This window comes from Sinocyclocheilus rhinocerous, unplaced genomic scaffold (genome assembly GCF_001515625.1).
Source record: "Sinocyclocheilus rhinocerous isolate Xijiao unplaced genomic scaffold, SAMN03320098_v1.1 scaffold1488, whole genome shotgun sequence".
Taxonomy (NCBI): domain Eukaryota; kingdom Metazoa; phylum Chordata; class Actinopteri; order Cypriniformes; family Cyprinidae; genus Sinocyclocheilus; species Sinocyclocheilus rhinocerous.
Genome location: NW_015633542.1, coordinates 1,131,133 through 1,157,071, shown reverse-complemented (window position 1 = coordinate 1,157,071; position 25,939 = coordinate 1,131,133). Strand labels below are relative to the sequence as shown.

The 25,939-nt window shown below is 37.4% G+C and overlaps 4 protein-coding genes across 11 annotated transcripts in view; 2 read left to right on the top strand and 2 right to left on the bottom strand.

Moving 5' to 3' along the window:
* The window catches only part of ctsa (cathepsin A), a 21,231-nt gene extending 4,993 nt beyond the window's left edge, over positions 1–16,238 (bottom strand). The window contains exons 1-5 of one of the 2 annotated variants that reach the window (XM_016557949.1): positions 16,012–16,238; positions 2,219–2,379; positions 2,005–2,116; positions 1,830–1,880; positions 1,510–1,596 (exon numbers count right to left, since the gene is read on the bottom strand). In XM_016557949.1, the coding sequence (XP_016413435.1) occupies positions 1,510–1,596; positions 1,830–1,880; positions 2,005–2,116; positions 2,219–2,379; positions 16,012–16,170 (570 nt within the window). In that variant the 5' untranslated portion in view covers positions 16,171–16,238. Of the gene's footprint in view, positions 1–1,509; positions 1,597–1,829; positions 1,881–2,004; positions 2,117–2,218; positions 2,380–2,635; positions 2,824–16,011 lie in introns of those variants that run through there. The other variant, XM_016557950.1, reaches the window with a different exon arrangement.
* LOC107744355 (nuclear receptor coactivator 5-like) lies at positions 3,120–15,220 on the top strand. 4 transcript variants are annotated; one of them, XM_016557946.1, is made up of 9 exons: positions 3,120–3,269; positions 9,946–10,003; positions 11,109–11,321; positions 11,424–11,536; positions 12,657–12,786; positions 12,881–13,080; positions 13,276–13,480; positions 13,849–13,934; positions 14,020–15,220. In XM_016557946.1, the coding sequence occupies exons 2-9, from the start codon at positions 9,954–9,956 to the stop codon at positions 14,619–14,621; spliced, it is 1,599 nt and encodes a 532-aa protein (XP_016413432.1). In that variant the 5' UTR covers positions 3,120–3,269; positions 9,946–9,953; the 3' UTR covers positions 14,622–15,220. The 4 variants fall into 4 exon arrangements, with proteins under 4 accessions (XP_016413432.1, XP_016413434.1, XP_016413431.1 ...); XM_016557945.1 differs by lacking the exon at positions 3,120–3,269 and adding an exon at positions 8,196–8,334; XM_016557947.1 differs by lacking the exon at positions 3,120–3,269 and adding an exon at positions 8,380–8,651.
* On the top strand, positions 6,725–8,033 carry LOC107744358 (RNA-binding protein Raly-like). Its single transcript, XM_016557956.1, has 2 exons — positions 6,725–7,250; positions 7,460–8,033. The coding sequence occupies exons 1-2, from the start codon at positions 7,088–7,090 to the stop codon at positions 7,576–7,578; spliced, it is 282 nt and encodes a 93-aa protein (XP_016413442.1). The 5' UTR covers positions 6,725–7,087; the 3' UTR covers positions 7,579–8,033.
* Positions 16,239–20,031: 3,793 nt separating the features above from the next.
* slc12a5a (solute carrier family 12 member 5a) overlaps positions 20,032–25,939 on the bottom strand; it is a 101,186-nt gene continuing 95,278 nt past the window's right edge. Inside the window, exons 22-28 of one of the 4 annotated variants that reach the window (XM_016557941.1) lie at positions 25,572–25,679; positions 24,880–25,005; positions 23,493–23,710; positions 23,260–23,274; positions 23,038–23,171; positions 22,006–22,068; positions 20,032–21,437 (exon numbers count right to left, since the gene is read on the bottom strand). In XM_016557941.1, the coding sequence (XP_016413427.1) occupies positions 21,409–21,437; positions 22,006–22,068; positions 23,038–23,171; positions 23,260–23,274; positions 23,493–23,710; positions 24,880–25,005; positions 25,572–25,679 (693 nt within the window). In that variant the 3' untranslated portion in view covers positions 20,032–21,408. The other 3 variants (XM_016557940.1, XM_016557942.1, XM_016557943.1) reach the window with 3 other exon arrangements.

The window sequence follows — 25,939 nt, the reverse complement described above, 5'->3', positions numbered from 1 at the left end:
ACACACGCATTTTTAAATGTATCTATCCATTGGACTTTGCTTGTGTTGCTGCTTTAAGAAACATTATCATAATGTTTATACTAGGCACGTATATCATAAGATGCACAAATGTATATGTATATATAGTTATGTCCCTTTAGTTCTATTTCTGTGTTTTCTTTTGTTTTGGGAGGTGTTTGAGTGTCTCTGTCCAGGAAGACGACCGATTGGTTCCTGCAGTGTAATTGGTGGTCAGCTGACTTCTAGCTGCCTATAAAAGCCTCCTTCATCACTTCCTGCATCAGCCTTGTGCTCACTCACTGTGTTTGCCCTGTTAGTTAGTTACAGACTGTGTTAGTAAGACTGAGAGTATCTTTGTGTGTTCATTCGAGTGTGTCTGTGAGAGATTGATTGCTGTTTGTTAGTTTTCTTAACCCACTCATTCGTAATACAGACCACCGCATGTTCTTTGACCTTGATTCTGGATTGCCTATGTTTGCTCACCTTTGTAAATAATTGTACATAACGTTCTGGGGAAGTAGGGAGACCAACGCCATTTTTGTTGGAACCTTTTATTGATTGTTTTTGGATAGGGAGGTAGGGAAGTAATTGTATTTTCTTTTCTTTTCTTTTGTGAACGAGGATAGTTAGAGGTAGTGCTGGGCGGTATACCGGTTCATACTGAATACCGGTGTTTATTTTTGTTATGATATGAATTTTTAAAATACCGCAATACCGGTGTATGTCGCTTAAACAACGTTCGGAACGCGACACTGTTTGAAACGGGTCCCTTTTCACTGTTGCACTGTGGTGAGGGAACAGCTGTATGTGTTACTAAGCGTGAAAGTTCCGAAACTGAAGCTGTAGAACTAATAGAACGTGATCTCATCCACAATATCCACATTGACCGCCACAAATATCCACCGCCTCCTGCCATCAGCTCCCGCGTCTCACACACACGAGCGCGACTTTAGCACTAAATTTAGCAACTTTCAGACCCTTTTAGCTGCTTTTTTCCATAGAATATTCATACTGACAAACCTAGCAACTTTATAAACTTGGATAAACCTTAGCTGTGATTCAGTTGGAAGATTACGCCAGTGCTGTCCCGCGAACATTCTAAGTCAATATACTGCAGTATTTCCTCTCAATCAGTAGAAAATATGGTTAACACCCGGTATGCATGAAAAAAAAATACCGTCACGTACCGTGAAACCGGTATAATTTTGAAAAATACCGTGATATACATTTTTGGTCATACCGCCCAGCACTAGTTAGAGGTGTATGAATTAGTAGGTTTTTGTTTGTTATTTTGGCCTTGTCGGCTCCCGAAGCTAAAATTCCCCAGTTGTACTGTAAAACCATTGTGCTCATTAAAATACTGCTCATTCGTTTTCTTCTGAAACAACTCTTCCGTGTCATACTCTTTCATGTTGTGCCCTTACCCTAGACGGGCCTTAACAAACACACACATATATATTATTTATATATATATATATATATATATATATAATATGATTTAAATCATACCTCTGTGTCATTGGTAGTATACTTCTTGTCATCAGAGTAGGAAAAGCCGACACCTGCTGGTGACTCCAGGTATAAGATATTTGCAATCTGGAAATACAGGCCATGTTTAGTACAATAAAGCTGGTTTGCTATAGCCAAGAATAAAAGAGCATGAGAGCATGTGACTGGCTTAAGGAAGTGTCATAGTCCAGTTACCGAAACTGCTGTTATAGGGTGAAAACTGGCCCTGTGACTCATTTCACACCACAGAAATAACTCATTTGGTAATGCTTAAGTAATTTTAACAAAAAAACAAAACAAAAAAAAGACAGAATCCATACCTTGTTCCAAGAATAAGGATTATATTCCAGAGTTAAACCGTCATCTTGGATCTGTGAATAACCAGAGAGAAGGGATAATGCACATTATTTAAAGCATTTATGTTTTTAAATATTTAACTTAAGTTAATTGTGAACCATCAGTATGATTAAATAAAGAAGTGTACTGAATTCTCACCAGGTAAGGTCCGTGCTCTGTGAGCAAACCATCCAAGGAGCTGCATCCTGGTCCTCCGTTAAGCCACAGAACAACCGGACTACCGGCCGGATCTTTCTGAGACTCAACAAACCTGATCAAGAGGAACAGAGCACAATAATGGTGGACATTTACATTTGGGAATTTACAAAACCATTCTTAGGGTCAATTAAATTAAAGTGAAAGTCGAGCTTACCAGTAGTGAAGGTGTTTGTTATCTGCCACATTGAAGTATCCAGAATAATGCTTGAAGCTGGGCTGTTTCGAAAGTCCAGGAAGATATTTGATCTCATCTGCATCTGGAGCCCCAGAAACCTCCAGCACCCCCAGCAGCAAACACACCAGCACAAGATGCATCTGAAACACAGGAAATCACCACAGTTACTAACCTAACCTTCTAACAGAACCGAAAACTCATCCGTTATAACAATCTGAAGCAAAGAGGGCACCAAAAACCAAAGGAACAACCATATAACTGTTCATGTAACTCAGAACACGAACCAGGAAATTAAGGGTTTATCCGACAATGACGGTGGAAATCTGAGGCATGGACTGATATTATTCAGCAAAAGAAAGATTAAAATTGTTCACAGTGTTATTTGATTAGTCTTACCTTTTCAGGCGAGGGAGCCCAAATGTTAACCGGCTAGTAAATTATTTAAGTATTCCCAAAATTCATGTGACTCCAACTTGCCCGTGATGAAGTCACATGATGTTTTGCGTCCGCTGTGTCAAAAGCATACGGCATTTAAGTTGTCAAATATTCTAAAAACAAAGAAAACAACCTATAAATAAACAATAATTTTTATTTTCATATCCACATTGAGGCCAGTATTGGAAATAAATTATAAAACACTTTTTGTGCTAATTTTGTGAACGTAAAACAACGATAAATTAAAAATAAAATAATAGGTTTATACATTTTTAATACAATTTATACTTTAATTTTTAAGATACCACGTACTTCTAAATGTATTATTTTTATTTTGCATTTGCAAGTCGGTCTAAACAAAAATCAAGGGCTTTTTTTTTAAACATAATTATTTGTACAGCAATCGTTGTTTTCAAAGGAACTTTAGAACTGGTACTTTTATTTTGAAAACATCGTCTCTAAGCAACTCGCAGTTCCGCACAGGATCACCGCAAGTTTGCGGCAGTTTAGCAGCGGGTCTTTCATTGTAATTGTTCGCACAAACGGGACGCCACGAAGAAAATCACCGGATAGTTTCTCGGTTCCCATGGTAACGGTAAGGCTTCGCTTCCATGATCTGACAAAACTCTTCTCATGAATCGAAAATCCTAGCGCTCCAACGGCATTCGTTGTTTTAAATGTAAGCTAGCTTGTTAGCCGCCGTGTGAGTCGAAGCATCGATTGTTCTTTTCGATTGCTGAAAGCCGTAGATGTAGTTTTGGTAGTAAGTACGCAATGTTTGAATCGTTCAACTGGAACACAAACGCACTCGAGTGAAAAAAATAAAATAAAAACAAAACCCTCGCACGAGCGAATTCTACTGTGCGAATTTACGGAGCAACATGGCGTCTGATCGAATCCCACATTAGCAGAAGTGTGCGCGGTTTTCCGTACAGCTTTCAAACCCACGGAATATGGACGATATGGATTTTTTTCACAGGAATACGCGGTCTCTTTCGTTTGCAGTAACATGTGCGCGTTCTTTTACACGGTTTAATTTCGCGTGACGTCACGACACTGTCTCAAAATGGCTGAAGCGTTGGTGCGGCGCCAGGGTTGCCAGGTTTTCACAACAAAACCCGCCCGGTCGCGTTTCGACGATGTCCCCTGTTAAAAGTCGCGTTACGGGGGGTAAAACACACGTTTTGTGGCTGGGTTCCCCTGGTAAAATTCGCACTCCAGTGGCTAAATATCACGTTATTGAGGTCGCTTCAACCCGCGGACATGAAAAACAAGTAGCCCATTTCCGCGGGAAAACGACGGACGTGACAACACTGTTTGGCGATGACAAGGATATTATGCTTGTCCATTTTCACTTGTGGCCCGTTTTCATTGTCTCTACCTTTTGAATAATAAACAGCACTGTAAATATGACAGTGGAGGCTGATAGACAGTGTAACGGAGTATTAAAATACTAAATCACACGACATTTTATCGTAGCAGTTAATTGTTTTGAATCGTTGAACAATGCGAGACAGTAGGAACTGGTGTCTTTCAGGCTTTACTTCTTGAACATGTAATATTCAAGTATTAATGTATTAAAATTTGTAATGGAGTGTCAAAATCCTAAAACATAAGAAATGTACACCGCTGTTCAAAAGTTTAGGATCAGTAACATTTTTAATGTGTTTTAAAGTAGTCTCTTCTGTTCAAGGCTGCATTTATTTGACCAAAAATTCAGAAAAAAACTAATATTGTGAAATATTATTGCAATTTAAAATAATGGTTTTCTATTTTGATATACTTTCATATATAATTAACTCCTGTGAATTTTCAGCATCATTACACCATTTTACTGTATTCTGATCAATTAAATGCAGCCTTGATGAGCAAAAGAGACTAAAAACATTACAAATCTTACTGATCCCAGACTTTTTAACGGCTAACACTAAGATGCATTTAACTTGTATAAAGACCTGATTTGATCGTTTTATTTTAATTGATTTCAATATTAAGTTTTAAAACAGTTGAACTCGCCTTTTGAGATTTGTTATAATAAATGCTGTCAAAACTTTCCTATTATGTTGCACACTTCCTGTCTCTATCTAATTTTTAAGAGTACAGTACATGGTATATAGCATCTTGTAATCTGATTAAATATTATAATACAAAATTCATGTTTTCACTCTCCATTGTTGGCTCTTTCAGACAGTTGATATTCTTGAGGTAGAGTCTTGTGAAAAAAAGTGAAAAATCATTTAGGTGGAATGACCAGCAGCAATCGCCTGGTAAGGTGTTGAGCAGCTTTGGAAACTCAGGGTATGATGATAAAGCATTGCAACTTACCAAAATGTCACCAGAATGCCGAAGTGGCCCACAAAGACTACAGCATCTGTGAACTCTTACCGTCCTGCTGCTATGACGAAAAGATGCAGAATAACATACGGCCCGAGAAACTGCATGACGATTCCTTTCAGATGTGCGTTGTAGTGGAAAATAAGATTTGGTCATTTCAATGCTTTATTGTAGAGAAAATATTTGATGACCCCTTGAACCATGATGTCCAGTGTCCACAATGTTGACTGACTTGACTTTGGTCCATCATTTTCTTCAAGCATCGCCTTTATGTTGTGGATACCGAAGTTAGCGAATTTTTAAACTTTGGACAACTTGCAAGACATTTTTGGGGAGCATTTTATGTTCATCCCCAAGAACTACTCTTAACTACTCTTTCAGGTCTATTCAAGATTTGATGTTATCTTCAACGACGAGCTCTCGTATTTTCCGCTGCGTGCTCCGTGGAAACCCGTTTGTGGTCAGTTCTTCCAACAGGTTTTCCTTTCACCTTCACCCACATTCCTTCAACAAATACTTGAGAAATATGTTTCATTTAAAAGAGCAATTTGAGGGAGCGTCTTTGCAAGAGAATGTTGCAGACTTCGAGTGCAGCTGCAAAATCCAAGGCCTCACTAAGCCAAAAAGTTACTTTTATTTTCAACATTTTATTTGGTGTGAATGACTGTAAAGTGTTCATATGTCACTCGATCAGGCAGCAAAACACAGCATGTGAATTAAACTGTACTTAGAAATTCTACTTGTTGTGAAGTTTCTCAAGTTTGTCTTTAAAGTCAACATGAAACTTCATTGGCACAGTATTTTAGGATTATAGGATATTCAATTAGATAATAATTATCCAATCAATCAATCTACATTCAGACCTGAGTGCTATATATTAGTAGGGATGCACCGAAACCATTTTTTCAGAGCCGATCCGATACCAAAAATTCTGAGTATCGGCCGACACAGATCTGATACTAGCGCAGTTTTTTTTAAATCAGTGAAGAATTTCTATATCTCTGCGTGTTGACCTGATCATCACTCTTTTGTGTTAAACACAATCTACTAAATATAGACAACTTCATTATACAGAAAAATAACAAATTCTAAAATATAATCATAATCTATGACAAAAATACTATTATAAACTAGGTTAGTGGATATTTCAGCAGCAAAAGTGACTCTAGAAAAATCACGAGTGCACAATTTTATAAAATCTAAACATTTAGTGAAAAAACATTTAGTGGGGAACAAATAAAAGTGAAGAAGTGTAGGACTAAATCTGGTAAAATATTACACATTGCACAAAGAGAAGAGATATTGATGCGTAGTGTATTACATATCACAGCAGATTTAAATTTCAGTTACTGTGCGCGTGAAGAACAATTCATAGTGCTCTCTACTCCAGTGTTGTGATCTAACAGATAGCCGGTAGAAAGTAACAGGATTTAGAAACAGCACTAAACTCCAGCAAGATAAAGTCATTTTATGCAAAACCATTGATCTTTATCTACAGATCAAGTATAATAATAGGAACATTAAATCATCTTGGAGAGAGTTTCATTGTCTTGACTGTCATAACCGAAGGCGACACGCAGTTTTAATACTGAATGGAGGATGACAAACATCTGTAAATATTCATCTGTACCTCACATTAAACTATGGAATGGCTTCAGAAGACTTGGAATATAGTGCACGAAAACTTTATGGTGCTTTATAATGTTTTTGTGGTGCTTAACAATAACACAGAATAGTATACGCAGAATATCGGATTTGGATCGGTCTCGTCTGACTGACACCCAATCGGGCAGAAAACGGCAGTATCGGAGCCGATACCGATACTGAGTATCGAATCGGTGGCGCATCCCTATACATGATGATATGTATTAAGTTTTCATGTTGACTTTTAAAGACTTCTGCGGTGTTTTGTTACTTTGTCCAGTCATTTTACCTTTGGAATCTCTCTTTTCTTACATGTCGATGCATCATCAATTTCAAGACCTTGGGGGAAATATAGCTAATCAAATAGTCTTGTAACTAAAATCAACTGCAAGCGTTCCTTGAAAACGGGCCGTTGAACCTAAAGCTCATAGAGGCATGTCGCACAGAAGAAGCCGGAGTAGTACACCACCCTTGTACAACACCAACAGCAATGACCCTCGTGACCTGGAGCGAAGGATTTTTGTTGGAAATTTGCCCACGGCACACATGGCGAAGAAGGACATGGAGGATCTGTTCAGGCCATATGGGAAAATACAGGGTTAGTAGCGTCAAAGACTTTAGACGTTTCGGAAAAATTTATTTTATAGTGTTCGCTACAATTGGTTTTAAATAATTTGATCCACAGTTCTTTAGACTTTGGTTTGAAGACTATGGTTGCGATTTGCTGAAAGCAAGGGAAGCTTAGGCCAAAAATCCACAAAGAAGCGCCTTTTTGCGTAAAACGAAAATGATTGTTCCTTTTTCCAGCTTTGTCCCTGTTTCGTGGGTATGGATTTGTGCAGTTTGAGCGAGTGGAGGATGCTGAGGCCGCTAAAGCCGGACATAACGGTCGAATTTATAAAGGTTATAAACTAGGTAAGGTCTGATTTAGTATTAAACACTGGAGTTGTTACATCACGTTTTAGAGTAAATCATAGGACCAGTTATTTGTATGACTGCAATTTTACTGTAATAACCACAATGTGGTGAATCTAATAAAGCCAAACATTAACTTAAAGATGATCCTCATGCAAATTGCACATTAGTTTTTTCTCCACTCTCAGCGTTTTGTGTCATGAGATTTCGTACATATTAATAAAAGCTATATATCTAATAGAACGTTTCACAAATAGGTTGCATATTGGTATCCTTTGACTTTTTGAAATGAATTAATATGCAAATCCCATGTTTTCCCGTCTCACTGGTCTTGTTCATCTTGACTGAAATTATAATCTTCCTGACTGTAATTAAAATCACACAATAGTATCATAATTTTGATGCCATTTGTTTTTTGGGGTAATGCTTTAATTTAATTTGTACTTATTTTTTAAAGAGATCCATTAGGGCTGCACAATTAATAAAATTTCTAATCGCGATTACAGATGCCACAATTACGTAATCGTTCAAAGTCCACTTATGTTATTCTGAGTGCTTGTGGGTTTTCTTTTCTTTCTACAGGTTATCTAAAGTTTTTAGAGGCATGTCGCACAGAAGAAGCCGGAGTAGTACACCACCCTTGTACAACACCAACAGCAATGACCCTCGTGACCTGGAGCGAAGGATTTTTGTTGGAAATTTGCCCACGGCACACATGGCGAAGAAGGACATGGAGGATCTGTTCAGGCCATATGGGAAAATACAGGGTTAGTAGCGTCAAAGACTTTAGACGTTTCGGAAAAATTTATTTTATAGTGTTCGCTACAATTGGTTTTAAATAATTTGATCCACAGTTCTTTAGACTTTGGTTTGAAGACTATGGTTGCGATTTGCTGAAAGCAAGGGAAGCTTAGGCCAAAAATCCACAAAGAAGCGCCTTTTTGCGTAAAACGAAAATGATTGTTCCTTTTTCCAGCTTTGTCCCTGTTTCGTGGGTATGGATTTGTGCAGTTTGAGCGAGTGGAGGATGCTGAGGCCGCTAAAGCCGGACATAACGGTCGAATTTATAAAGGTTATAAACTAGGTAAGGTCTGATTTAGTATTAAACACTGGAGTTGTTACATCACGTTTTAGAGTAAATCATAGGACCAGTTATTTGTATGACTGCAATTTTACTGTAATAACCACAATGTGGTGAATCTAATAAAGCCAAACATTAACTTAAAGATGATCCTCATGCAAATTGCACATTAGTTTTTTCTCCACTCTCAGCGTTTTGTGTCATGAGATTTCGTACATATTAATAAAAGCTATATATCTAATAGAACGTTTCACAAATAGGTTGCATATTGGTATCCTTTGACTTTTTGAAATGAATTAATATGCAAATCCCATGTTTTCCCGTCTCACTGGTCTTGTTCATCTTGACTGAAATTATAATCTTCCTGACTGTAATTAAAATCACACAATAGTATCATAATTTTGATGCCATTTGTTTTTTGGGGTAATGCTTTAATTTAATTTGTACTTATTTTTTAAAGAGATCCATTAGGGCTGCACAATTAATACAATTTCTAATCGCGATTACAGATGCCACAATTACGTAATCGTTCAAAGTCCACTTATGTTATTCTGAGTGCTTGTGGGTTTTCTTTTCTTTCTACAGGTTATCTAAAGTTTTTCCATTGTTTTAATTTTAGTTTTAGTATAACATTATAATATCATGCATATATATATATATTTTTTAATTAATATTATTTAAAGAAGAAACCAATCCAATGTATAGTTGACATTTGAGGCTTAATGCTATAGAAAAGCAATAAAAGTTTTTCAGTTAGAGTGTTTTCAGCTTGTTTATTTTAATATAAAAATATGGCATGCAGTTGCTTCAAACAATGGTATAAACGTCATTCAATGTAAATTGTGATAATTGTCATTTCACAATTTCAAGGGAACAATGGACAATTATGTTTTTTTGTCATAATCGTGCAGCCCTAAGATCCATGGAGTATTATACCCTATTTGTGCAAAGCGCCAGTTATTGTTAGTAGTCTATAAGGTAAGATAAGATCATTCGAGAGGTGTTTAATAAGTGTTTACAGCTGGGGAATATCAAATACTGACGTAAACATGATGCACAGGTTCACAAGATCCTTTGCTGCTTTTTTCACAAACTGTTGTTTTTTCATTTTTAACTGCTATTGACATTTTGGAAATTTCTAAATGCAATTTAGACACAACGTGTTTAGATTCATACAATGCAGAATGTGAAATGTTGGTCCTCTCAGTAAAAGAGAAAGAAAAAAACCAAAACTCGTTTGGCTCTGAAATATTCCCGTCTTTTGTCATATTGAACGTTTGGATTGGTTTATTTGCAGATGTAAATATGGCAGCGGAGAGACGACAGAATAAATCCAGGTCAAGCCCTCCCCGCAGGTAAAGTATCGCTGGGATTTTTGCTAATGAAGACGACCTCTGTCAAGAATTTTGGTAAACGTTTTTCGCTCCACAATGGAATTCATCGAAAGTACTAAAATGCATCAATATCATTGTCGAGTGCGCAAAAACGGTTCGATCTATATTTCTCGTGGCTCTTCGGTTTTTAGTTTGTTCTAATTATTTTCTTTCCCTTTTTCCTCACTTTTAGTTGTGTCAGAATTAACTGAAATAAAGTTGAAAGGGTAATTTGAGTACATTTCCCTTGGTGTGTCTTTGTCTAAACGGTGTGTTACTCATTCTGTTCACTTACTATGCACGGTTTTCGAAATCGTCCTCCGACAATAGCTGCTTCCTGCTGGAGCCTTCGTCGACACTCCAATTAACACTCACTTAGCATTAAAACATTCCCAAAAACCTAATCATTTCATCTACTCAAGTGAGATGGAAACAGTTAAAACTAATGTATGCAGTTCATTCAGTTGTTGGATGTTTTATTTATATTTGGAGGTTGGTGTTTTTCTTTCCAGTCCATTCATCGTCACCACCTCAGTTTTAAAAGAAAATAATTTGAAACTTAATTATTTTGCGGTCGTGGAACAGTGCGGTTCGTAAAGCAGTTTTAATATTAAAAACTCGTACTTAAACCAACAAACAAAAAATCCTGAAACCTACCGTTCATTTTACTTAAATTTGACTTTTGGAAACTAAAAGATGGACCCTGGTTTTCATGGTTACCTCAAAAAGCAATGTTTGACATCTTTCCCATATATATTCGCAGTTTGCGAAGGTATGTTTTATAAGAGAAATGATGTGAATTTTGCGACCGGTTGGATTAATTTTCGGCACCACCCTCTCATGTCTGTGCTCTGCGGCAACATGACTGAAACGAACTCTGAAAGCGCTTAATTGAATGAGATTTTCTGGTAAAAATAACTTGTTACATTTGCTTACAGTGTTTTGTTTTTACCATTTCACTAACATAATGTCTTTTAAGTACTTAATGGTAAGATTCTGTCTCAGTGAGGTGTCTAATTGAGCTGTTAGTGTTTGGGGTTAAGTGTTTTGTTGGCATGTGTTGACTGAGTGCATTTTGTCTGTTCAGGCTAGCCAGCTCTTACGGGGACAGTCGAGAGCCCCGTCCCCGTTCTCGGTCCCCGGTGCATGGGCGAGATTCTCGAGACCACCGTGACAGTCGAGAGATGAGGGGCGATAGCCGTGAGCTGCGTCCCGGTCCACCTCGAGAGCATGATGCTAGAGGGCCGCCCGATGAGCGACACAGGGGCTCAGAGAGCAGGGAGAAAGATCCTTCCTACAGGTGCACTCACAATGCATTTGAGCTGTTTTGCATGTTTGCATTTATATCTCTCGTTTTCCTGTGTTGCAACATCATCTAAACAACATTACTGTGCTTCCACAGAGAGGAAGGGTATGATCGTTATTACCGCGGAGAGTACGACTATTATCGGAAGAAAGAGGAGCCGTACCCAGAGCGCTTCAGAGAACCCTGGAACGGCAGGAGAGAGTCTGAGGGTTGGTTTGATCGTTTACGACCATGAAATAAAGCCGATTTATTTAATAAAGAAAATTAATTCTATTTTTAATAAGATTTTTTTTTTTAAATTGTGACCAGGGTAATTATAGTTAACTAAATCAATAAAAAAAACATTTGTTGTTTGAAATAAAATAAAGGTCAACTGAAATAAAATAAAAAAATAAAAACCTTGAAATTATTTTATTTCAGCTAGTTGTAATATTTTCAAATTAGTTTAACTCGAAGTACTAAAATAGCTAAAACTAAATAAACTAATACAATTTTAAATATATAGATATTTTAAAAACAAAAAAGAAAATGACAATAACTAAAACTAACTGAAATAAAGTGAAAACAAAATAAAATTAAAATAATTGAAAATATTAATAGAAACTGTAATATATCAAGGATACTAAAATAACACTGATTTTGACAAGTTTTTCTTCCAAAGTTCTTATTGTAATGCTCCTGTACAAAGGTTTTTGTTTTTTACTGAAAAATCTATTTTTTTCTATTTAAATAAGCAATAGTGAAAGGCAGTAGAACAAATACTACTACGACACTTTTTGTTGTTTTTGCTTTAAGGCAGGGGTCTCCAAACTCGGTCCTGGAGGGCTGGTGTCCTGCAGAGTTTAGCTCCAACCCTAATTAAACACACCTGAACCAGCTAATCAAGCTCTTACTAGGCATAGAAACTTCCAGTCAGGTGTGTTTAGGCAAGTTGGAGCTAAACTCTGCAGGACACCGAAACTTCCAGTCAGGTGTGTTGAGGCAAGTTGGAGCTAAACTCTGCAGGACACCGGCCCTCCAGGACCGAGTTTAGACAGCCCTGCTTTAAGGTAATGGGAATTTTGTGTGAATGCAAAAATCTTAGAAATCCTTAAAATATTTCAATATAAAAATATTTTTTCTTTATTTTGGTGATATGAAAACAGACATGATACATGCTATTTGAGGTTGCGCTAGTGTTCTAACAGTCATAGTCAGCAGCATTGGTAATTCAGTTGGGTTAGTTTAAAGCGAACCAAAGTTTAATTTACATGCACACAGTTTTTGTCACAGAGGGAGCGGAGGAGGAGTATACGTGAAAACTTTAAGTGTTTGGTTCTGAATTTACAGAGGAGCGGGTGCGTCCTGAAGAGCGCCGGAGGAACGAACTTTACCGGCAATATTATGAAGAGCTGCAGAAGCGCTATGATGCTGAGAGACCAGTGGACTGTTCCGTCATAGTCGTCAACAAGCTGCAAAAGTGAGTCCTGTGACTATGATCTTGAACACTGATTAAAACATCAGATGTTTTATTGGAGAACCAGTTACATTCTCTGCTCCGTGTTTGCGTGCAGGGAATATGCCGAGACGGTGGGCAGGAAGGTTCGGGATCTGGGTATGGTGGTGGATCTCATCTTCCTGAATACAGAAGTGTCATTGACTCAAGCTCTGGAGGATGTGAGTCGGGCTCGTACGCCTTTTGCCATCATCATCACCCAGCAGCACCAAGTACACCGTTCCTGTACAGTCAACATCCTCTTTGGGACCCCACAAGGTGTGTGTCCTTCCACGAAGAGTTTGAAGCCAATTTACTTGCTAGCCGGAAAAATCCAATGCAATTCAACACCACAACTACTCCAAACCAGCCCAATGTTGATAGAAGATTGCAGTACACTATTTTAGATGTTCACACAGCACTATATAAGCCATAATCAACATTTTAGATGACCACAGCTTACTCTTGTTGCAGAGCACAGGAACATGCCCATGCAGGATGCCATGGTGCTGGTGGCCCACAACTTTGACTCCTTTAAAGTTGAACACCGTGCTAAAGAAAGGGACGAGTTAGCGAGGAAGGCGGCCAAGATGGCTGATGAGGTGTTGATGAGGGAACCTGACAGAGAGGGTCATCCCACCTCCGTTCTGACCCACATCACGCTGCTGTCCGAGGGCAGGTAGGTCAACAAATACTAGCGTTCAAAAGTTCGGGGTCGGTAAGATCTTGTAAAGGTTTTTTTTTTTTTTTTTTTTTTTAGAAAAGTGCATTTATTTGATCAAAAATACCATAAGAATGGTTAAATGGTAACAGTTTTTTTGTAATATGTTTCTGTGTTTACTTAATACCTGGAAAATATTTTAAACAGTGTTCACTTAAAGATCACATGCCATTTGTTTTAATTTCTGTTCATTCAAATATGGAATTTTTAAAATGTGTGCAGGAGCTTTTTTTTTTTTTGCTGCATTATTGAAATTGGCATTGAAACTCGGGACATTTTACTGGTGTTAAGTGTCAAATATAATAGTTCGTCTTTGCATCTCTCAGGTTTATGACTCCAGATGAGTTGGCCAGGCTAATGGACTATCTGAGAGACAAACGTGATCGTCTTGTCAGAGGCAGTACTGACACAGGTAACTCCATTAGGTGTTTTAAACTCAATGTTGTGTTACGCTTTACCCATCAAGCCTTACCCTTCACTGTTTCTGGTCTCTCTAGTCGCACACCCTCCATCAGCGACCCACGAACCCTCTCAGCCCACACAGGCTCTATCTGCTCCAGCTCAGCCCGCGTACACCAGCCTGTCCCTTCATTCCACCCACCTGACCCCTGCGTCCGCCCCTGCCGCCACCAACCAACAGCAGGAACTCCAGGCTAAGATCCTCAGCATCTTCAACAGCGGCACATCTTCAGTGTCCAGTCCTGCTCCGGCAGCCCAAACACAGGGTTACGGCTCCAGCCTCGGCCCTCAGACCGCCGGGCTCCAGTCTTCTCACGCCGCCCCTTCCCCCGCTGGCGGCATGCCCAAAATCGCTGCTGTCCAGCCGCAGAGCAGCATGATGAACCCTCGGCCTGGCCTGAGGCCTCCTGGAGCTCGTATGGCCGGGCCAACAGGCCCCCCGAGACCAGCGGTCACCACAGGCACCGGGATCAACTTTGACAACCCGAGCGTGCAGAAAGCCTTGGATACGCTCATCCAGAGCGGACCCATTAACCACTTGGTGAATATGGGATCTGTGGGTCAAGGGACCCGGTCAGCACAGGGAATGGGCCAAAGCATGGATCCATCGCCCATGTCCCATTATTCCCGCCATTATTGAAATTAATAAATCTGATACGAATTGAGAAGTCAGCATTGCTCTGAATTATCATAAATTATTTTTTGCTCCTGTGTAATTTGTGATAAATTTGTGAGTTTTATGTGAAGTCATGGTTTTCTGGTTTTACGGTTTATTTGATTTTTTTACTCTAGTGTGTTAGATGAAAACAGAGCATGATTGATTGTGTAATTCTGCATCATTAGATAAGAGAATTTCTGTTGTTTTATATGGAATTGGTGCATTGTATATACCAGCCAACTTCTGACTTAATAAATTCATTTTTAGATACAGAAATTTTTGTCTCTCTTGAATTTGTTTCTCCACTGTAGTTGTGTCCTACCTATAAAGGCTGAAATACAAGATACACAAATATTTTTTACCCTGATTTGCAGTCTGGATGCAAAGTTGTGGAGAGTCAATGCCAGTCTACAGATTTTGGGCTGTTAAAGTTGACAATTCACAGAAATCCATGTAGTGTATGATGGGCACAGACTTTTTTTTTTTAATCTTCAGACATGTTTGATATTTTGAACTGATTTTAAGACATTTAATTTGTCATGCGTCTACTGCATTCTTAAAATAAAGGTTCTTTATTGGCATTGATGGTTCCATGAAGAACATTTAACGTCCATGGAACCTTTCCATTCCACAAAAGGTTGTTTACAGTGGGTAAAGGTTCTTTAGATTATTAAAATGTTCTTCACACTAAGGAAAAAAATGGTTAAGAACTGGTACTGAAAGGTGCTTTAAGGGAACCAAAGATGGTTTTTCTATTGCATTGCTGCAAAAACACTATTTAGTTCGTTTATTTTTAAGTGTAGCAACAAGGCTCATGTTGAGTGTTCAGAACAACTTAAGTCGTTTAGTATACGATGCCCAGTTTTTCTTTAAAACTATTTTCAAATTGGCAAGTATGATGCCTAGTGCTTTAAAATCTCTTCAGATTTTAAGTAGTGTATTCCAGTCTTAATTGATGGGATGAAGCATGCTCTTCCATGTCAATCTGAGTTTTTGCTTAGTATTCATGCTGCAGAAATAACATGCCATACCCGAGATGACATGCTATATTTTCTTAAATATATCATATAAAACAGAAGACGCTACGCTGGAAACTCAATTCACTGCTCCACGTGACCTTATATTAAACATCAAATAAATTCTGATTAGCTGTGATTGACTGGAATTGTGCACCTTTTTCATTTTTAGTGCAGACAATTTTTTTTGTTGCTGGAAATTATGCCTGGTTTACATGAAATGCCAAATTCAACCTTTTTGTTTAAAGGTACGCAAAACTTGGCATCTTTAATTAATACACCATTACTAGAATGTGAATCTATTTAAAGAAGTATAAACAGTATTTCGTTTACAGAGGAAGATCACAACCTCTTACCGTCTCTGCTCCAAAATCCAGCCACAAATGCTCTTTAGAGGCCAGAGGACTTCTGTCAACACTTTCATGTGACAATTTAAATTGGTTGACTTCGCACCAATAAACAAAGAAATTCTTCAAAAGAACTGACTTTGAGAAATGTTTCAGATTGCCCAACATGCGAGGGAACTGGGTTCAAGATGGTTGACTAGTCAACAGTGAGGTTTACTGGTTAATCTAGACGCTTGTTTTGATATTTCTCAGCAATTCCAGTGCTTTAGCTGACAGTTTTCACAGTAAAACCTCCTCAGAAAAGTCACTCAATCACAGCCAGTTCAAGTCTTGGAGTCTCTACTAATGAGTTGATGATATTAATCAGGTGTGTAGTATAAATGATGGAGTGTTGAAGAATCGCGGGACCAGGATTGAGATTTTGAGCCTTCGAAAACCTGCTCGGAATAAGGACTCGATCATATAATCCGTAATAAAATGGTATTGGTTTATTGCATTTTGTGCTGACAAATCTGTAAAATGGAATGGGAGTTTTGCAGAAGCCATAGAGATAAAGCATTTGAAATGTAAGATAAAACTACATTATTTTCTTTATGTACCATGAAACACAATAGATTATACTCATTATTAATCTTTTTAAAATATTCAATTTACACTGACACAAAAAATAAACACCTCAACACTAACTAGTTCTGCTATATTTACAGGACCCACATCTGCAGCGTGTACGTCACTGTACACACACTCTCACACATACAACTGAAAAACACACAGGAACACAATAATATGACCATAAAATCCCGGAACAGACAAAAAGAAAAAGAAAATTGCTATTTCTCCACTACATTCCCTTTCAAATGTTCATACAAAATGTTTTCATTTCAAATGAATCAAAAACAAGCCTGAGGGATTCAGCCATTTTCCATGCAAAACTAATGTTCTGATCTAGAATTAATTGCGCTATCGTCTGCAAACCGTGAAATCAGTGAATTGCCCAAAGCGAGTGATTCAATAACTCACACTGTTAGCCTTTCAGAGAAGCAAAGCCAAGACAAAGTAGGATTTTGTTTGTACATTTTTCTTATAGTCGTCTCGGATTGTTTACTTCAGTAATATCTAACTTGCAGTTGTGCTGTAAAAAAGCAATAAGCCATGAAATCTGCTTTTCCAATCAAATTAGTAGGGAACTCAGTGTTTTTAAAAATGCATTTTCAAGTCAAATTACATGTGAGCTACACTGACATCAGTTAAAACATTTTTGAGCTATATATTTTTATATTTTAGTGAATATCCACTGAAATATTTTTGGTCCTTTTAGCTTAATTTGAGTGCTTGAAATCGGCCCTAGAATTAAAAACTAGATTTTTTAATGAGATAATATTAATAAAGATTAAATAAATAAATTGCATAACATAAGCATTGCACTTTTTTTTGTTAACATATAGCTGCCAATTTGTGTTTTTAAGGCATGAGTACAAACCGGTGTAAATGATGATTTTACTGCTAAACAAAACAAACCCTCAAGTTTCTTTTTAATTCATTCAGAATTACAGTTTGCAGTAGACTAAACACATACCCAGGTTAACATAAATAACTTTGGTAATCAGTTCTTCTTTAAATAAATTAATACACTGATAACTAGTAAAAGCAAAATGGGTTTTGTCTTGGCTAAACTAACTACCTATAGTAAAAATAGACTCCTTTAACCAATCAATATTCATTCACACTAAGATACTAGTTGATCCAAAGAAACCGTTGTGTACAACAAGAACACCAAACATCTGGTAAAAATAACACATTTACAATTAAAAGTACTGAAATAAACTGGTGTGAACATAATACTGTATGTACAGTATATATATATATATATCAGCTTGTTCAGGATAATGTGCATGCGTTGAACAGGACAACGGACCCAGGTCCTGGCTCTATTTCAACTAAGCCAAGACAAAGTAGGATTTTGTTTGTACATTTTTCTTATAGTCGTCTCGGATTGTTTACTTCAGTAATATCTAACTTGCAGTTGTGCTGTAAAAAAGCAATAAGCCATGAAATCTGCTTTTCCAATCAAATTAGTAGGGAACTCAGTGTTTTTAAAAATGCATTTTCAAGTCAAATTACATGTGAGCTACACTGACATCAGTTAAAACATTTTTGAGCTATATATTTTTATATTTTAGTGAATATCCACTGAAATATTTTTGGTCCTTTTAGCTTAATTTGAGTGCTTGAAATCGGCCCTAGAATTAAAAACTAGATTTTTTAATGAGATAATATTAATAAAGATTAAATAAATAAATTGCATAACATAAGCATTGCACTTTTTTTTGTTAACATATAGCTGCCAATTTGTGTTTTTAAGGCATGAGTACAAACCGGTGTAAATGATGATTTTACTGCTAAACAAAACAAACCCTCAAGTTTCTTTTTAATTCATTCAGAATTACAGTTTGCAGTAGACTAAACACATACCCAGGTTAACATAAATAACTTTGGTAATCAGTTCTTCTTTAAATAAATTAATACACTGATAACTAGTAAAAGCAAAATGGGTTTTGTCTTGGCTAAACTAACTACCTATAGTAAAAATAGACTCCTTTAACCAATCAATATTCATTCACACTAAGATACTAGTTGATCCAAAGAAACCGTTGTGTACAACAAGAACACCAAACATCTGGTAAAAATAACACATTTACAATTAAAAGTACTGAAATAAACTGGTGTGAACATAATACTGTATGTACAGTATATATATATATATATCAGCTTGTTCAGGATAATGTGCATGCGTTGAACAGGACAACGGACCCAGGTCCTGGCTCTATTTCAACTGGTTCAGATGGATTTGATTCAGATTTCAACATTTGGACTTTCACAGAGCTTCACATGTTCATCATTCACATGCATGAAGAGCTGTACAGTTTTCACCAAAGTTACTGGAATGTCAAGCAAAACAAATACAAGCCTTCAGGTGACTTCAGAGGTAAACGTCATGGAAATAAACTCTCAAAAATAAAGGTCTGACAGTCTAACGCCTTTTTAAACTATTTTCCGGTGCTTTAAAGAACCTAGAAACCAAACCAAACATCAAGAACGTTTTCATAGAGTGTAGGATTAATAAAATGAAGCAAGATTTCAATTTTTTTGTTTTTTTTGAAGAACATCCAATGGCGTGGGTCAAAATTCAGAACCGAGTTCAGACTGTTATTCAGAGCCCTTTTCTTCCCAAGATGTGTTGAACGCCTCAGTATTCCTTGGCGAAGGAATACACATGATTTCTTTTTTGCTACACACAAGCCAGGTATTCATCGTGAGATGTTGAAGAAAGGAAAAAAGACTGTGAATGTGATGAGTCCACTGTCAGTTTGAATAGAGCCAAGCCCAGCAGTGGAAGCGCTTGTTTATAGTCTTTTTATACGGTGATCACATCGAAACAGTGCTTGTAGGTTTGGAAATGACGTAGGGATTGAAAAGTTGGAGGAATGGAAATGTCAAGAAGGTGTTACCACATCAACTCAGTGATTCGTATTAGAAATATATCTTCTTTTTTTAACATCTATGTATACCCTTTTCATCATTAATTACAAGAATTGCTAGAAATTCATGCCAAATAAACAGCAAACACACTTTTTTTTTGTTTTATAGCATAATAAAATCAATCTTCAGGTAGTATGCTACCGCAGCGAACAAAACTCTGTCCGGTCTGCGATAACGAGGCCCTACGGCCGATGCAGTACACACTCTCGCCGCTAGAGGCATCGGCGTAGTTATTTCACAATAAAAATACTACACTGATATTTAATAATGCCTTGTACACTATTTACACTACTTCAGAGTGGCTGAGTACTTTTTTTCTTTTTTTCTAGCTCGTTCTTTCGCTAATTACAGTGTCGGTTGCACCGATAGACTCTCACTCACTGCTTTGCTGTCAAACAGCAAGTCGCACACCCTGCCAGCCTTGTTTTTTGGCACATATTGTGACTGTATTTGGCAGGGGGATAGCTAGCAACGAATAAAAACATGGAGGAGGTTGATAACTTCCATTTGCTCAAGGATGCAACTCGCTCATTCACTCATGCAAACACACACACGTTCATTTAATGAATCCACAGACTCATTCAATCATTTGTTACACAGTGGCTGTCAGTGCAGGTTGAGTGCTTGTTGGGGAGGGGAGGTTCGGTACCGTAGTACACTTCAAGCCGCCATAGTGAAGCCTGTAGCCACCCAAAACACCCTGACCCTGTAAGACAACAGCGTTTCTTCACCAGAATCTTCAGTTATTTCACAATAAAAATACTACACTGATATTTAATAATGCCTTGTACACTATTTACACTACTTCAGAGTGGCTGAGTACTTTTTTTCTTTTTTTCTAGCTCGTTCTTTCGCTAATTACAGTGTCGGTTGCACCGATAGACTCTCACTCACTGCTTTGCTGTCAAACAGCAAGTCGCACACCCTGCCAGCCTTGTTTTTTGGCACATATTGTGACTGTATTTGGCAGGGGGATAGCTAGGAACGAATAAAAACATGGGGGAGGTTGATGAGGCAAAACAAAAACACAAAAGATCCTTGTGCAGACGAAGCCGCTTAAAGTCAACGTGAAATGCCAATCGCAAATTTCATAAATTTCGCGATTTTCATAATGCAAGCATTTAAGAAGATAACCAAAAAATGGAAGATAGATTTGATTGGGGGATGAAAAATAAGATGGATTGGAGTTGTTTCAGAGGTTTTCAGAAGCAATTTCTATATTTTAACTTTATAAAAACTATTTTTTTCTTTGGAATAACATGCACTGATCGTATAGGAAAATAAATAGGTCTAAGTTTCATTTCATGCCGACTTTAAACTTCACATTTCACAATTCACATTACAGTATTAACTCATTATTAATTCACATTTGACCAATCCGCAGACCGAAGGGATCGAGCTCAAACCATGAAAATCTTTTCCCAAGGTTGTCAGTCTTTACCAGAGCAGAAGTAGTTCACTGGCGTAGTTTTGAACGTCGAATCCTTGACGTTGCACATTCTTCTCTGGATCCTCTTCCTCAAAACAAATAAATAAAAACTAATCAATCCCAACCCACCCGCTTCTTCGATTGGGTGAGAGCGGTGATTGACAGATGATGTAGGTAAGCTACAGCAGACGGGGCATTGAACAAATACCCACTGACATCAACAGTGCACTTCATTGAACAGTGAAGTGTGGATCACGTCCATCATGAACGAGAGTAACGCCAAGAGCGATGTTTGGCCAGTGAGAGCTTGGCAGACCAGTAGAACGGGATTTTCTGTTGGACGAATGAAGCTGGTTGATGGAAGGGAATTCTGGGATATTGCTTGGGCCACACTGGGGAAGGAGGGCAAATGGGATGGGATGAAGTCGACTAGTTTCTTAAGAGTAGATGGTGATGACCTCGCGACCTCCACCAGTATTAACTCATTATTAATTCACATTTGACCAATCCGCAGACCGAAGGGATCGAGCTCAAACCATGAAAATCTTTTCCCAAGGTTGTCAGTCTTTACCAGAGCAGAAGTATTTCACAGCATCTCTGGTGTAGTTTTGAACGCCGATTCCTTGACTTTGCACATTCTTTTTTGGATCCTCTTCCTCAAAACAAATAAATAAAAACAAATCAAGCCCAACCCACCCGCTTCTCCTGATTGGGTGAGAGTGGTGATTGACAGATGATGTAGGAAAGCTACAGCAGGCGGGGCATTGAACAAATACCCACTGACATCAACAGTGCACTTCATTGAACAGTGAAGTGTGGATCACGTCCATCATGAACGAGAGTAACGCCAAGAGCGATGTTTGGCCAGTGAGAGCTTGGCAGACCAGTAGAACGGGATTTTCTGTTGGACGAATGAAGCTGGTTGATGGAAGGGAATTCTGGGATATTGCTTGGGCCACACTGGGGAAGGAGGGCAAATGGGATGGGATGAAGTCGACTAGTTTCTTAAGAGTAGATGGTGATGACCTCGCGACCTCCACCACGCACGAGGAGGACCCGGTTGAGACCTTCGGTTAAAACCTCCATGAATTCCATGTCTGATTGATAGAGTCAAGGAAATGAGAGCTCTTGCAGTATGTGGGGATGGAGGAGGGTAATTAGCTATTGAGCAATGCGAAAACTGCTGATAATACTGAGGGACCTTATATATGAATGCTTAGATAGGTGTCGTATTCCTATAGGTAGATGTGGATCAGCTGAGTCAGCTGATGCGAGCTTGACTAACGTGACCTGCCAGAACTAACGCTATACTTGATATATGGTGAACAGTATGCAAATGTTTTAAAAAATTTGGTGTTAGTAAGATTTTTGAAACAAGTGTGTCATGTTCACCAAGACTGGATTTACTTGGCCAAAAATACAGTAAAAACAGTAATATTGTGAAATATTATTACAATTTCAAAAAGCTGGTTTCTATTTGAATATGTTGTAAAATATAATTTATTGCTCTGAGTCTAAGCTGAATTTTCAGCATCATTACCCCAGTCTTCAGTGTCACATGAGCCTTCAGAAATCATTCTAATATGCTGATTTGCTGCATATAAGAAACATATTATTAGTGTTGAAGTATTATTACATATTATTAGTGTTGAAAACATTGTGCTGCTTAATATTTTTGTGGAAACTGTGATACTTTTTATTTTCAGGATTCTTTGATGAACAGAAAGTTCAAAAGAGCAGCATTTATTCGAAACTTTTGTAACATTATGCATATCTTTAAAATAATATTTGATCAATTTAATGTATCATTTCTGGTTAAAAGCACTAATTTCTTTCATTAAAAAACTTTTGAACAGTAGTGTATTTGCATAGTTTCCCATAATGCAATGCACCGATGTGACCATTTAAAAACAAATGCCATTTTAAAATCTTTCTTGACCCATTATTTTTTTGGACTACCAAACAATTTAGAATTTTTACACCAAACTGGAATAAAAATGAATAATAACCATACTTTTCTAAAGGGAAACAATGAGACAATGTAACATAAAAAATGATCAGGATACAGTTCTCGTCGCCGGTTCTGCTTTTGGGCGGTCCGGGCATGTTGAGCAGGACTAGTCTGGCCTCCTGGGATTTCTTTATGATGACTTCATTGAGTCTGAGTGCAGTGTGCATGCGCCTCAAGTTGGACTGGTTTCTGAAAACAAAACCATCAACCATAAGCTCATAAACAATCATCAACATCAGTGAGTGTGAACATGTGCATCACTGACAGAGATACTCACAGATTTTCCCACTCTCTGTGGCATGACAAAAAAGAAATGAAAGACGAGTGTAAAAGTGTGCAATGCAAAACTGAACCTGAATTCAAACCTTTGCAAATATATGTGACCCTGGACCACAAAACCAGTCATAAGGGTAAATTTTTCGAAATTGGGATTTATGCATCATCTGAAAATCTGGAATCTGAGGGTGCAAAAAAAATCTAAAGTGACTTTTTGCCTCATGCTGCACTCACGGTTTCATGTTGAAGAGGTCTTTGATGGCCTCTGGTGTCGTGGCTCCTATAGGTTTGGCCTGCTCTCCATCACACTTCGCTTCGGTCCATGTCATCTGAACAGCCGTGCCGGGGGTCTCAGCGTCTGCGCTGGGGGACTGCGGTGTGGCCGGGGTCGGCGGGTTGGTACTCTGGTCATGAATGAGCTGTTCCTGTTGGGACGGGGACACAGGGACAGACTGAGAGGGCAGGACCGGCACATACGCACATATGGAGAATGTCAGGGCAAAAGAGAAGGAAAAGAAAACGTTAATGCTCAGATAGAGATTAAAAGAATTCAAAATGAAAAGAAATATTTAAATTATAAATAATAAATCATAAATTATTAAATAAAAATAATAAACAATAAAATTAAATAACAATAATGATAATAAATTACATTATGATTAGAATCACAATGAAAATGACAATGCTTAATAATGAATAATATTATTAAATTAAAAATACTAATAAAAATAAAACTCAAAAATATTTTATTTATTGACAATTACTTTCATTTTAATTATATTTAATTATATTTATTACGATCACAATGAAGCTGACAATGCTTTATAATTAATAATATTAAATAATAAATCATTATTAAATTAAAATAATGGCTACACTTTAGAACACATATTCACTGTTAATTTTCCCTCAATAAACTGCTAATTTGCTGCTTATTAATAGTTAGTAAGGTAGTTGTTAAGTTTAGGTATGGGGAAGAATTAAGGGATCTAAAATATGATCATGCAGGATAAGGCATTCATATGTGCTTTATAAGTACTAATAAACAGCCAGTATGCTAGTAATATGCATGCTAATAAGCAGCTAGTTAGTTGAGAATTGGTCCTTAAAATAATAAAAAGTAATTTATTTATTGACAGATTACTTTCATTTTAATTATATTTCATTGTTTTGACTTTTAGAATTAAATTAAAAGACACGTTATAAAACTAAATAAAACTGCAATTAATATTTACCATATTACCACATTAAAATGAAATTTATTCTCATTAAAATAAGTAATAAATGTCAAATAAATCATTTGTTTATTTACCATCACAAGTTTTTTTATTATAATTTTTCATATTAAAAAAAAATTAAAACAATGAATTAAGATACAAATTAAATAATTAAAATAACATTTATTATAACTAAAAATATTTAAAATAAATGACTTTTGAGAGATGAGAGAGAGAGAGAGAGAGAGAGAGAGTTGGATTCTGCTGTGTCCATTACACTGAAAGGCATCACATAAACACTGATATCAGACAAAACGGTCAAGCTGAGATCACAGCATCAACACAAGCGATGTGGCTGTTATTGCCATGTAAGATGAAAGCTGGCTCGGTCCGTCATGCTGTACCTCCTCTTCTGGTTTCTCCTCTTTGCTGCTGGCCGCTGGTTCCTCAGTCACACTCAGCTGGGTCGTGACGGCGGCTGGGTTCTTACGGCGGATCGACCCGCGAGAGCTGTCAGTGATGCTCTGGATCTGAAGGGAGAGGAACGATGGTACACTCTAAAAAATGCTGGGTTAAATGCAACCCAGTGCTGAGTAAAATAGGGACAAACCCAGCAATTGGGTTGTTTTGACCCAGCGGTTGGGTTACTACCCAGAAGGTTGGGTTAACCATTTAACCCAACCGCTGGGTCAAAACAATGGGTTTGTTGGGTTTGTCCCTATTTTACCCAGCACTGGGTTGCATTTAACCCAGCATTTTTTAGAGTGTAATAATAATGAGAGCTAAGGCCCCGCCCACATGCAGTGATGTCATGCATAATAAGATTCAACATCCAGCCTTGCAGTTCATTTGCATTTTTATACTGTGATGTAATATTATTACATTAAAGAGATATTTTCCATAAAGTACAGATAAATATGGAAGTTAAAGTATTTTTACACTTTAGTATGAAAAGTATCCAGCCAAAATATCAAATACTTGTTTAAACTTTCTAAGCTTTTAAAATGGAATGATGGCTTTTGACATTAACTTTGATGCACAAGTTTGTAAAGCAACATGTTTAATCATGAGTAGAGTTTGACGGTGAATGTTGTACCTCACGTTCACGCTCAGTCTTGGTGAGGTTGATCTGCTTCAGGATCTGAGATCTCTGCTCCATCATCAGGGTTTTCTCATACGTGTACGCTGAGATATCGCTGTCATGCTGAAGATACAGTGAGACAATGGTTTTCAACAGTTCTCACAGAGGCACTCACAGAACTGTACAGAAACAGCCAGAAAACAAAGAAAATATAGTCTACAGTTCAGTAAGGAATCGTTGACACAAATATAAATATTTGTCATCATCTGCAGCTACTTTTTCTGAAAATTCAAACCTAAATTAAAAAAAGAAGAATAAAAAAAAAAAAGTAAAACAATAAAAGTAGCTGTAAATGATGACAATTTTTAAATAATTTGTCTTTT

Excerpts from the sequence above, each read along its gene's own strand:
- LOC107744358 (XM_016557956.1), top strand. The coding sequence starts at position 7,088 with ATGTCGCACAGAAGAAGCCGGAGTAGTACACCACCCTTGTACAACACC. Across the intron at positions 7,251-7,459 it reads GCCATATGGGAAAATACAGG|CTTTGTCCCTGTTTCGTGGG; the intron begins GTTAGTAGCGTC and ends TCCTTTTTCCAG.
- LOC107744355 (XM_016557945.1), top strand. The coding sequence starts at position 8,283 with ATGGCGAAGAAGGACATGGAGGATCTGTTCAGGCCATATGGGAAAATA. Across the intron at positions 8,335-9,945 it reads GCCATATGGGAAAATACAGG|ATGTAAATATGGCAGCGGAG; the intron begins GTTAGTAGCGTC and ends GTTTATTTGCAG. Across the intron at positions 11,537-12,656 it reads CGGCAGGAGAGAGTCTGAGG|AGGAGCGGGTGCGTCCTGAA; the intron begins GTTGGTTTGATC and ends CTGAATTTACAG.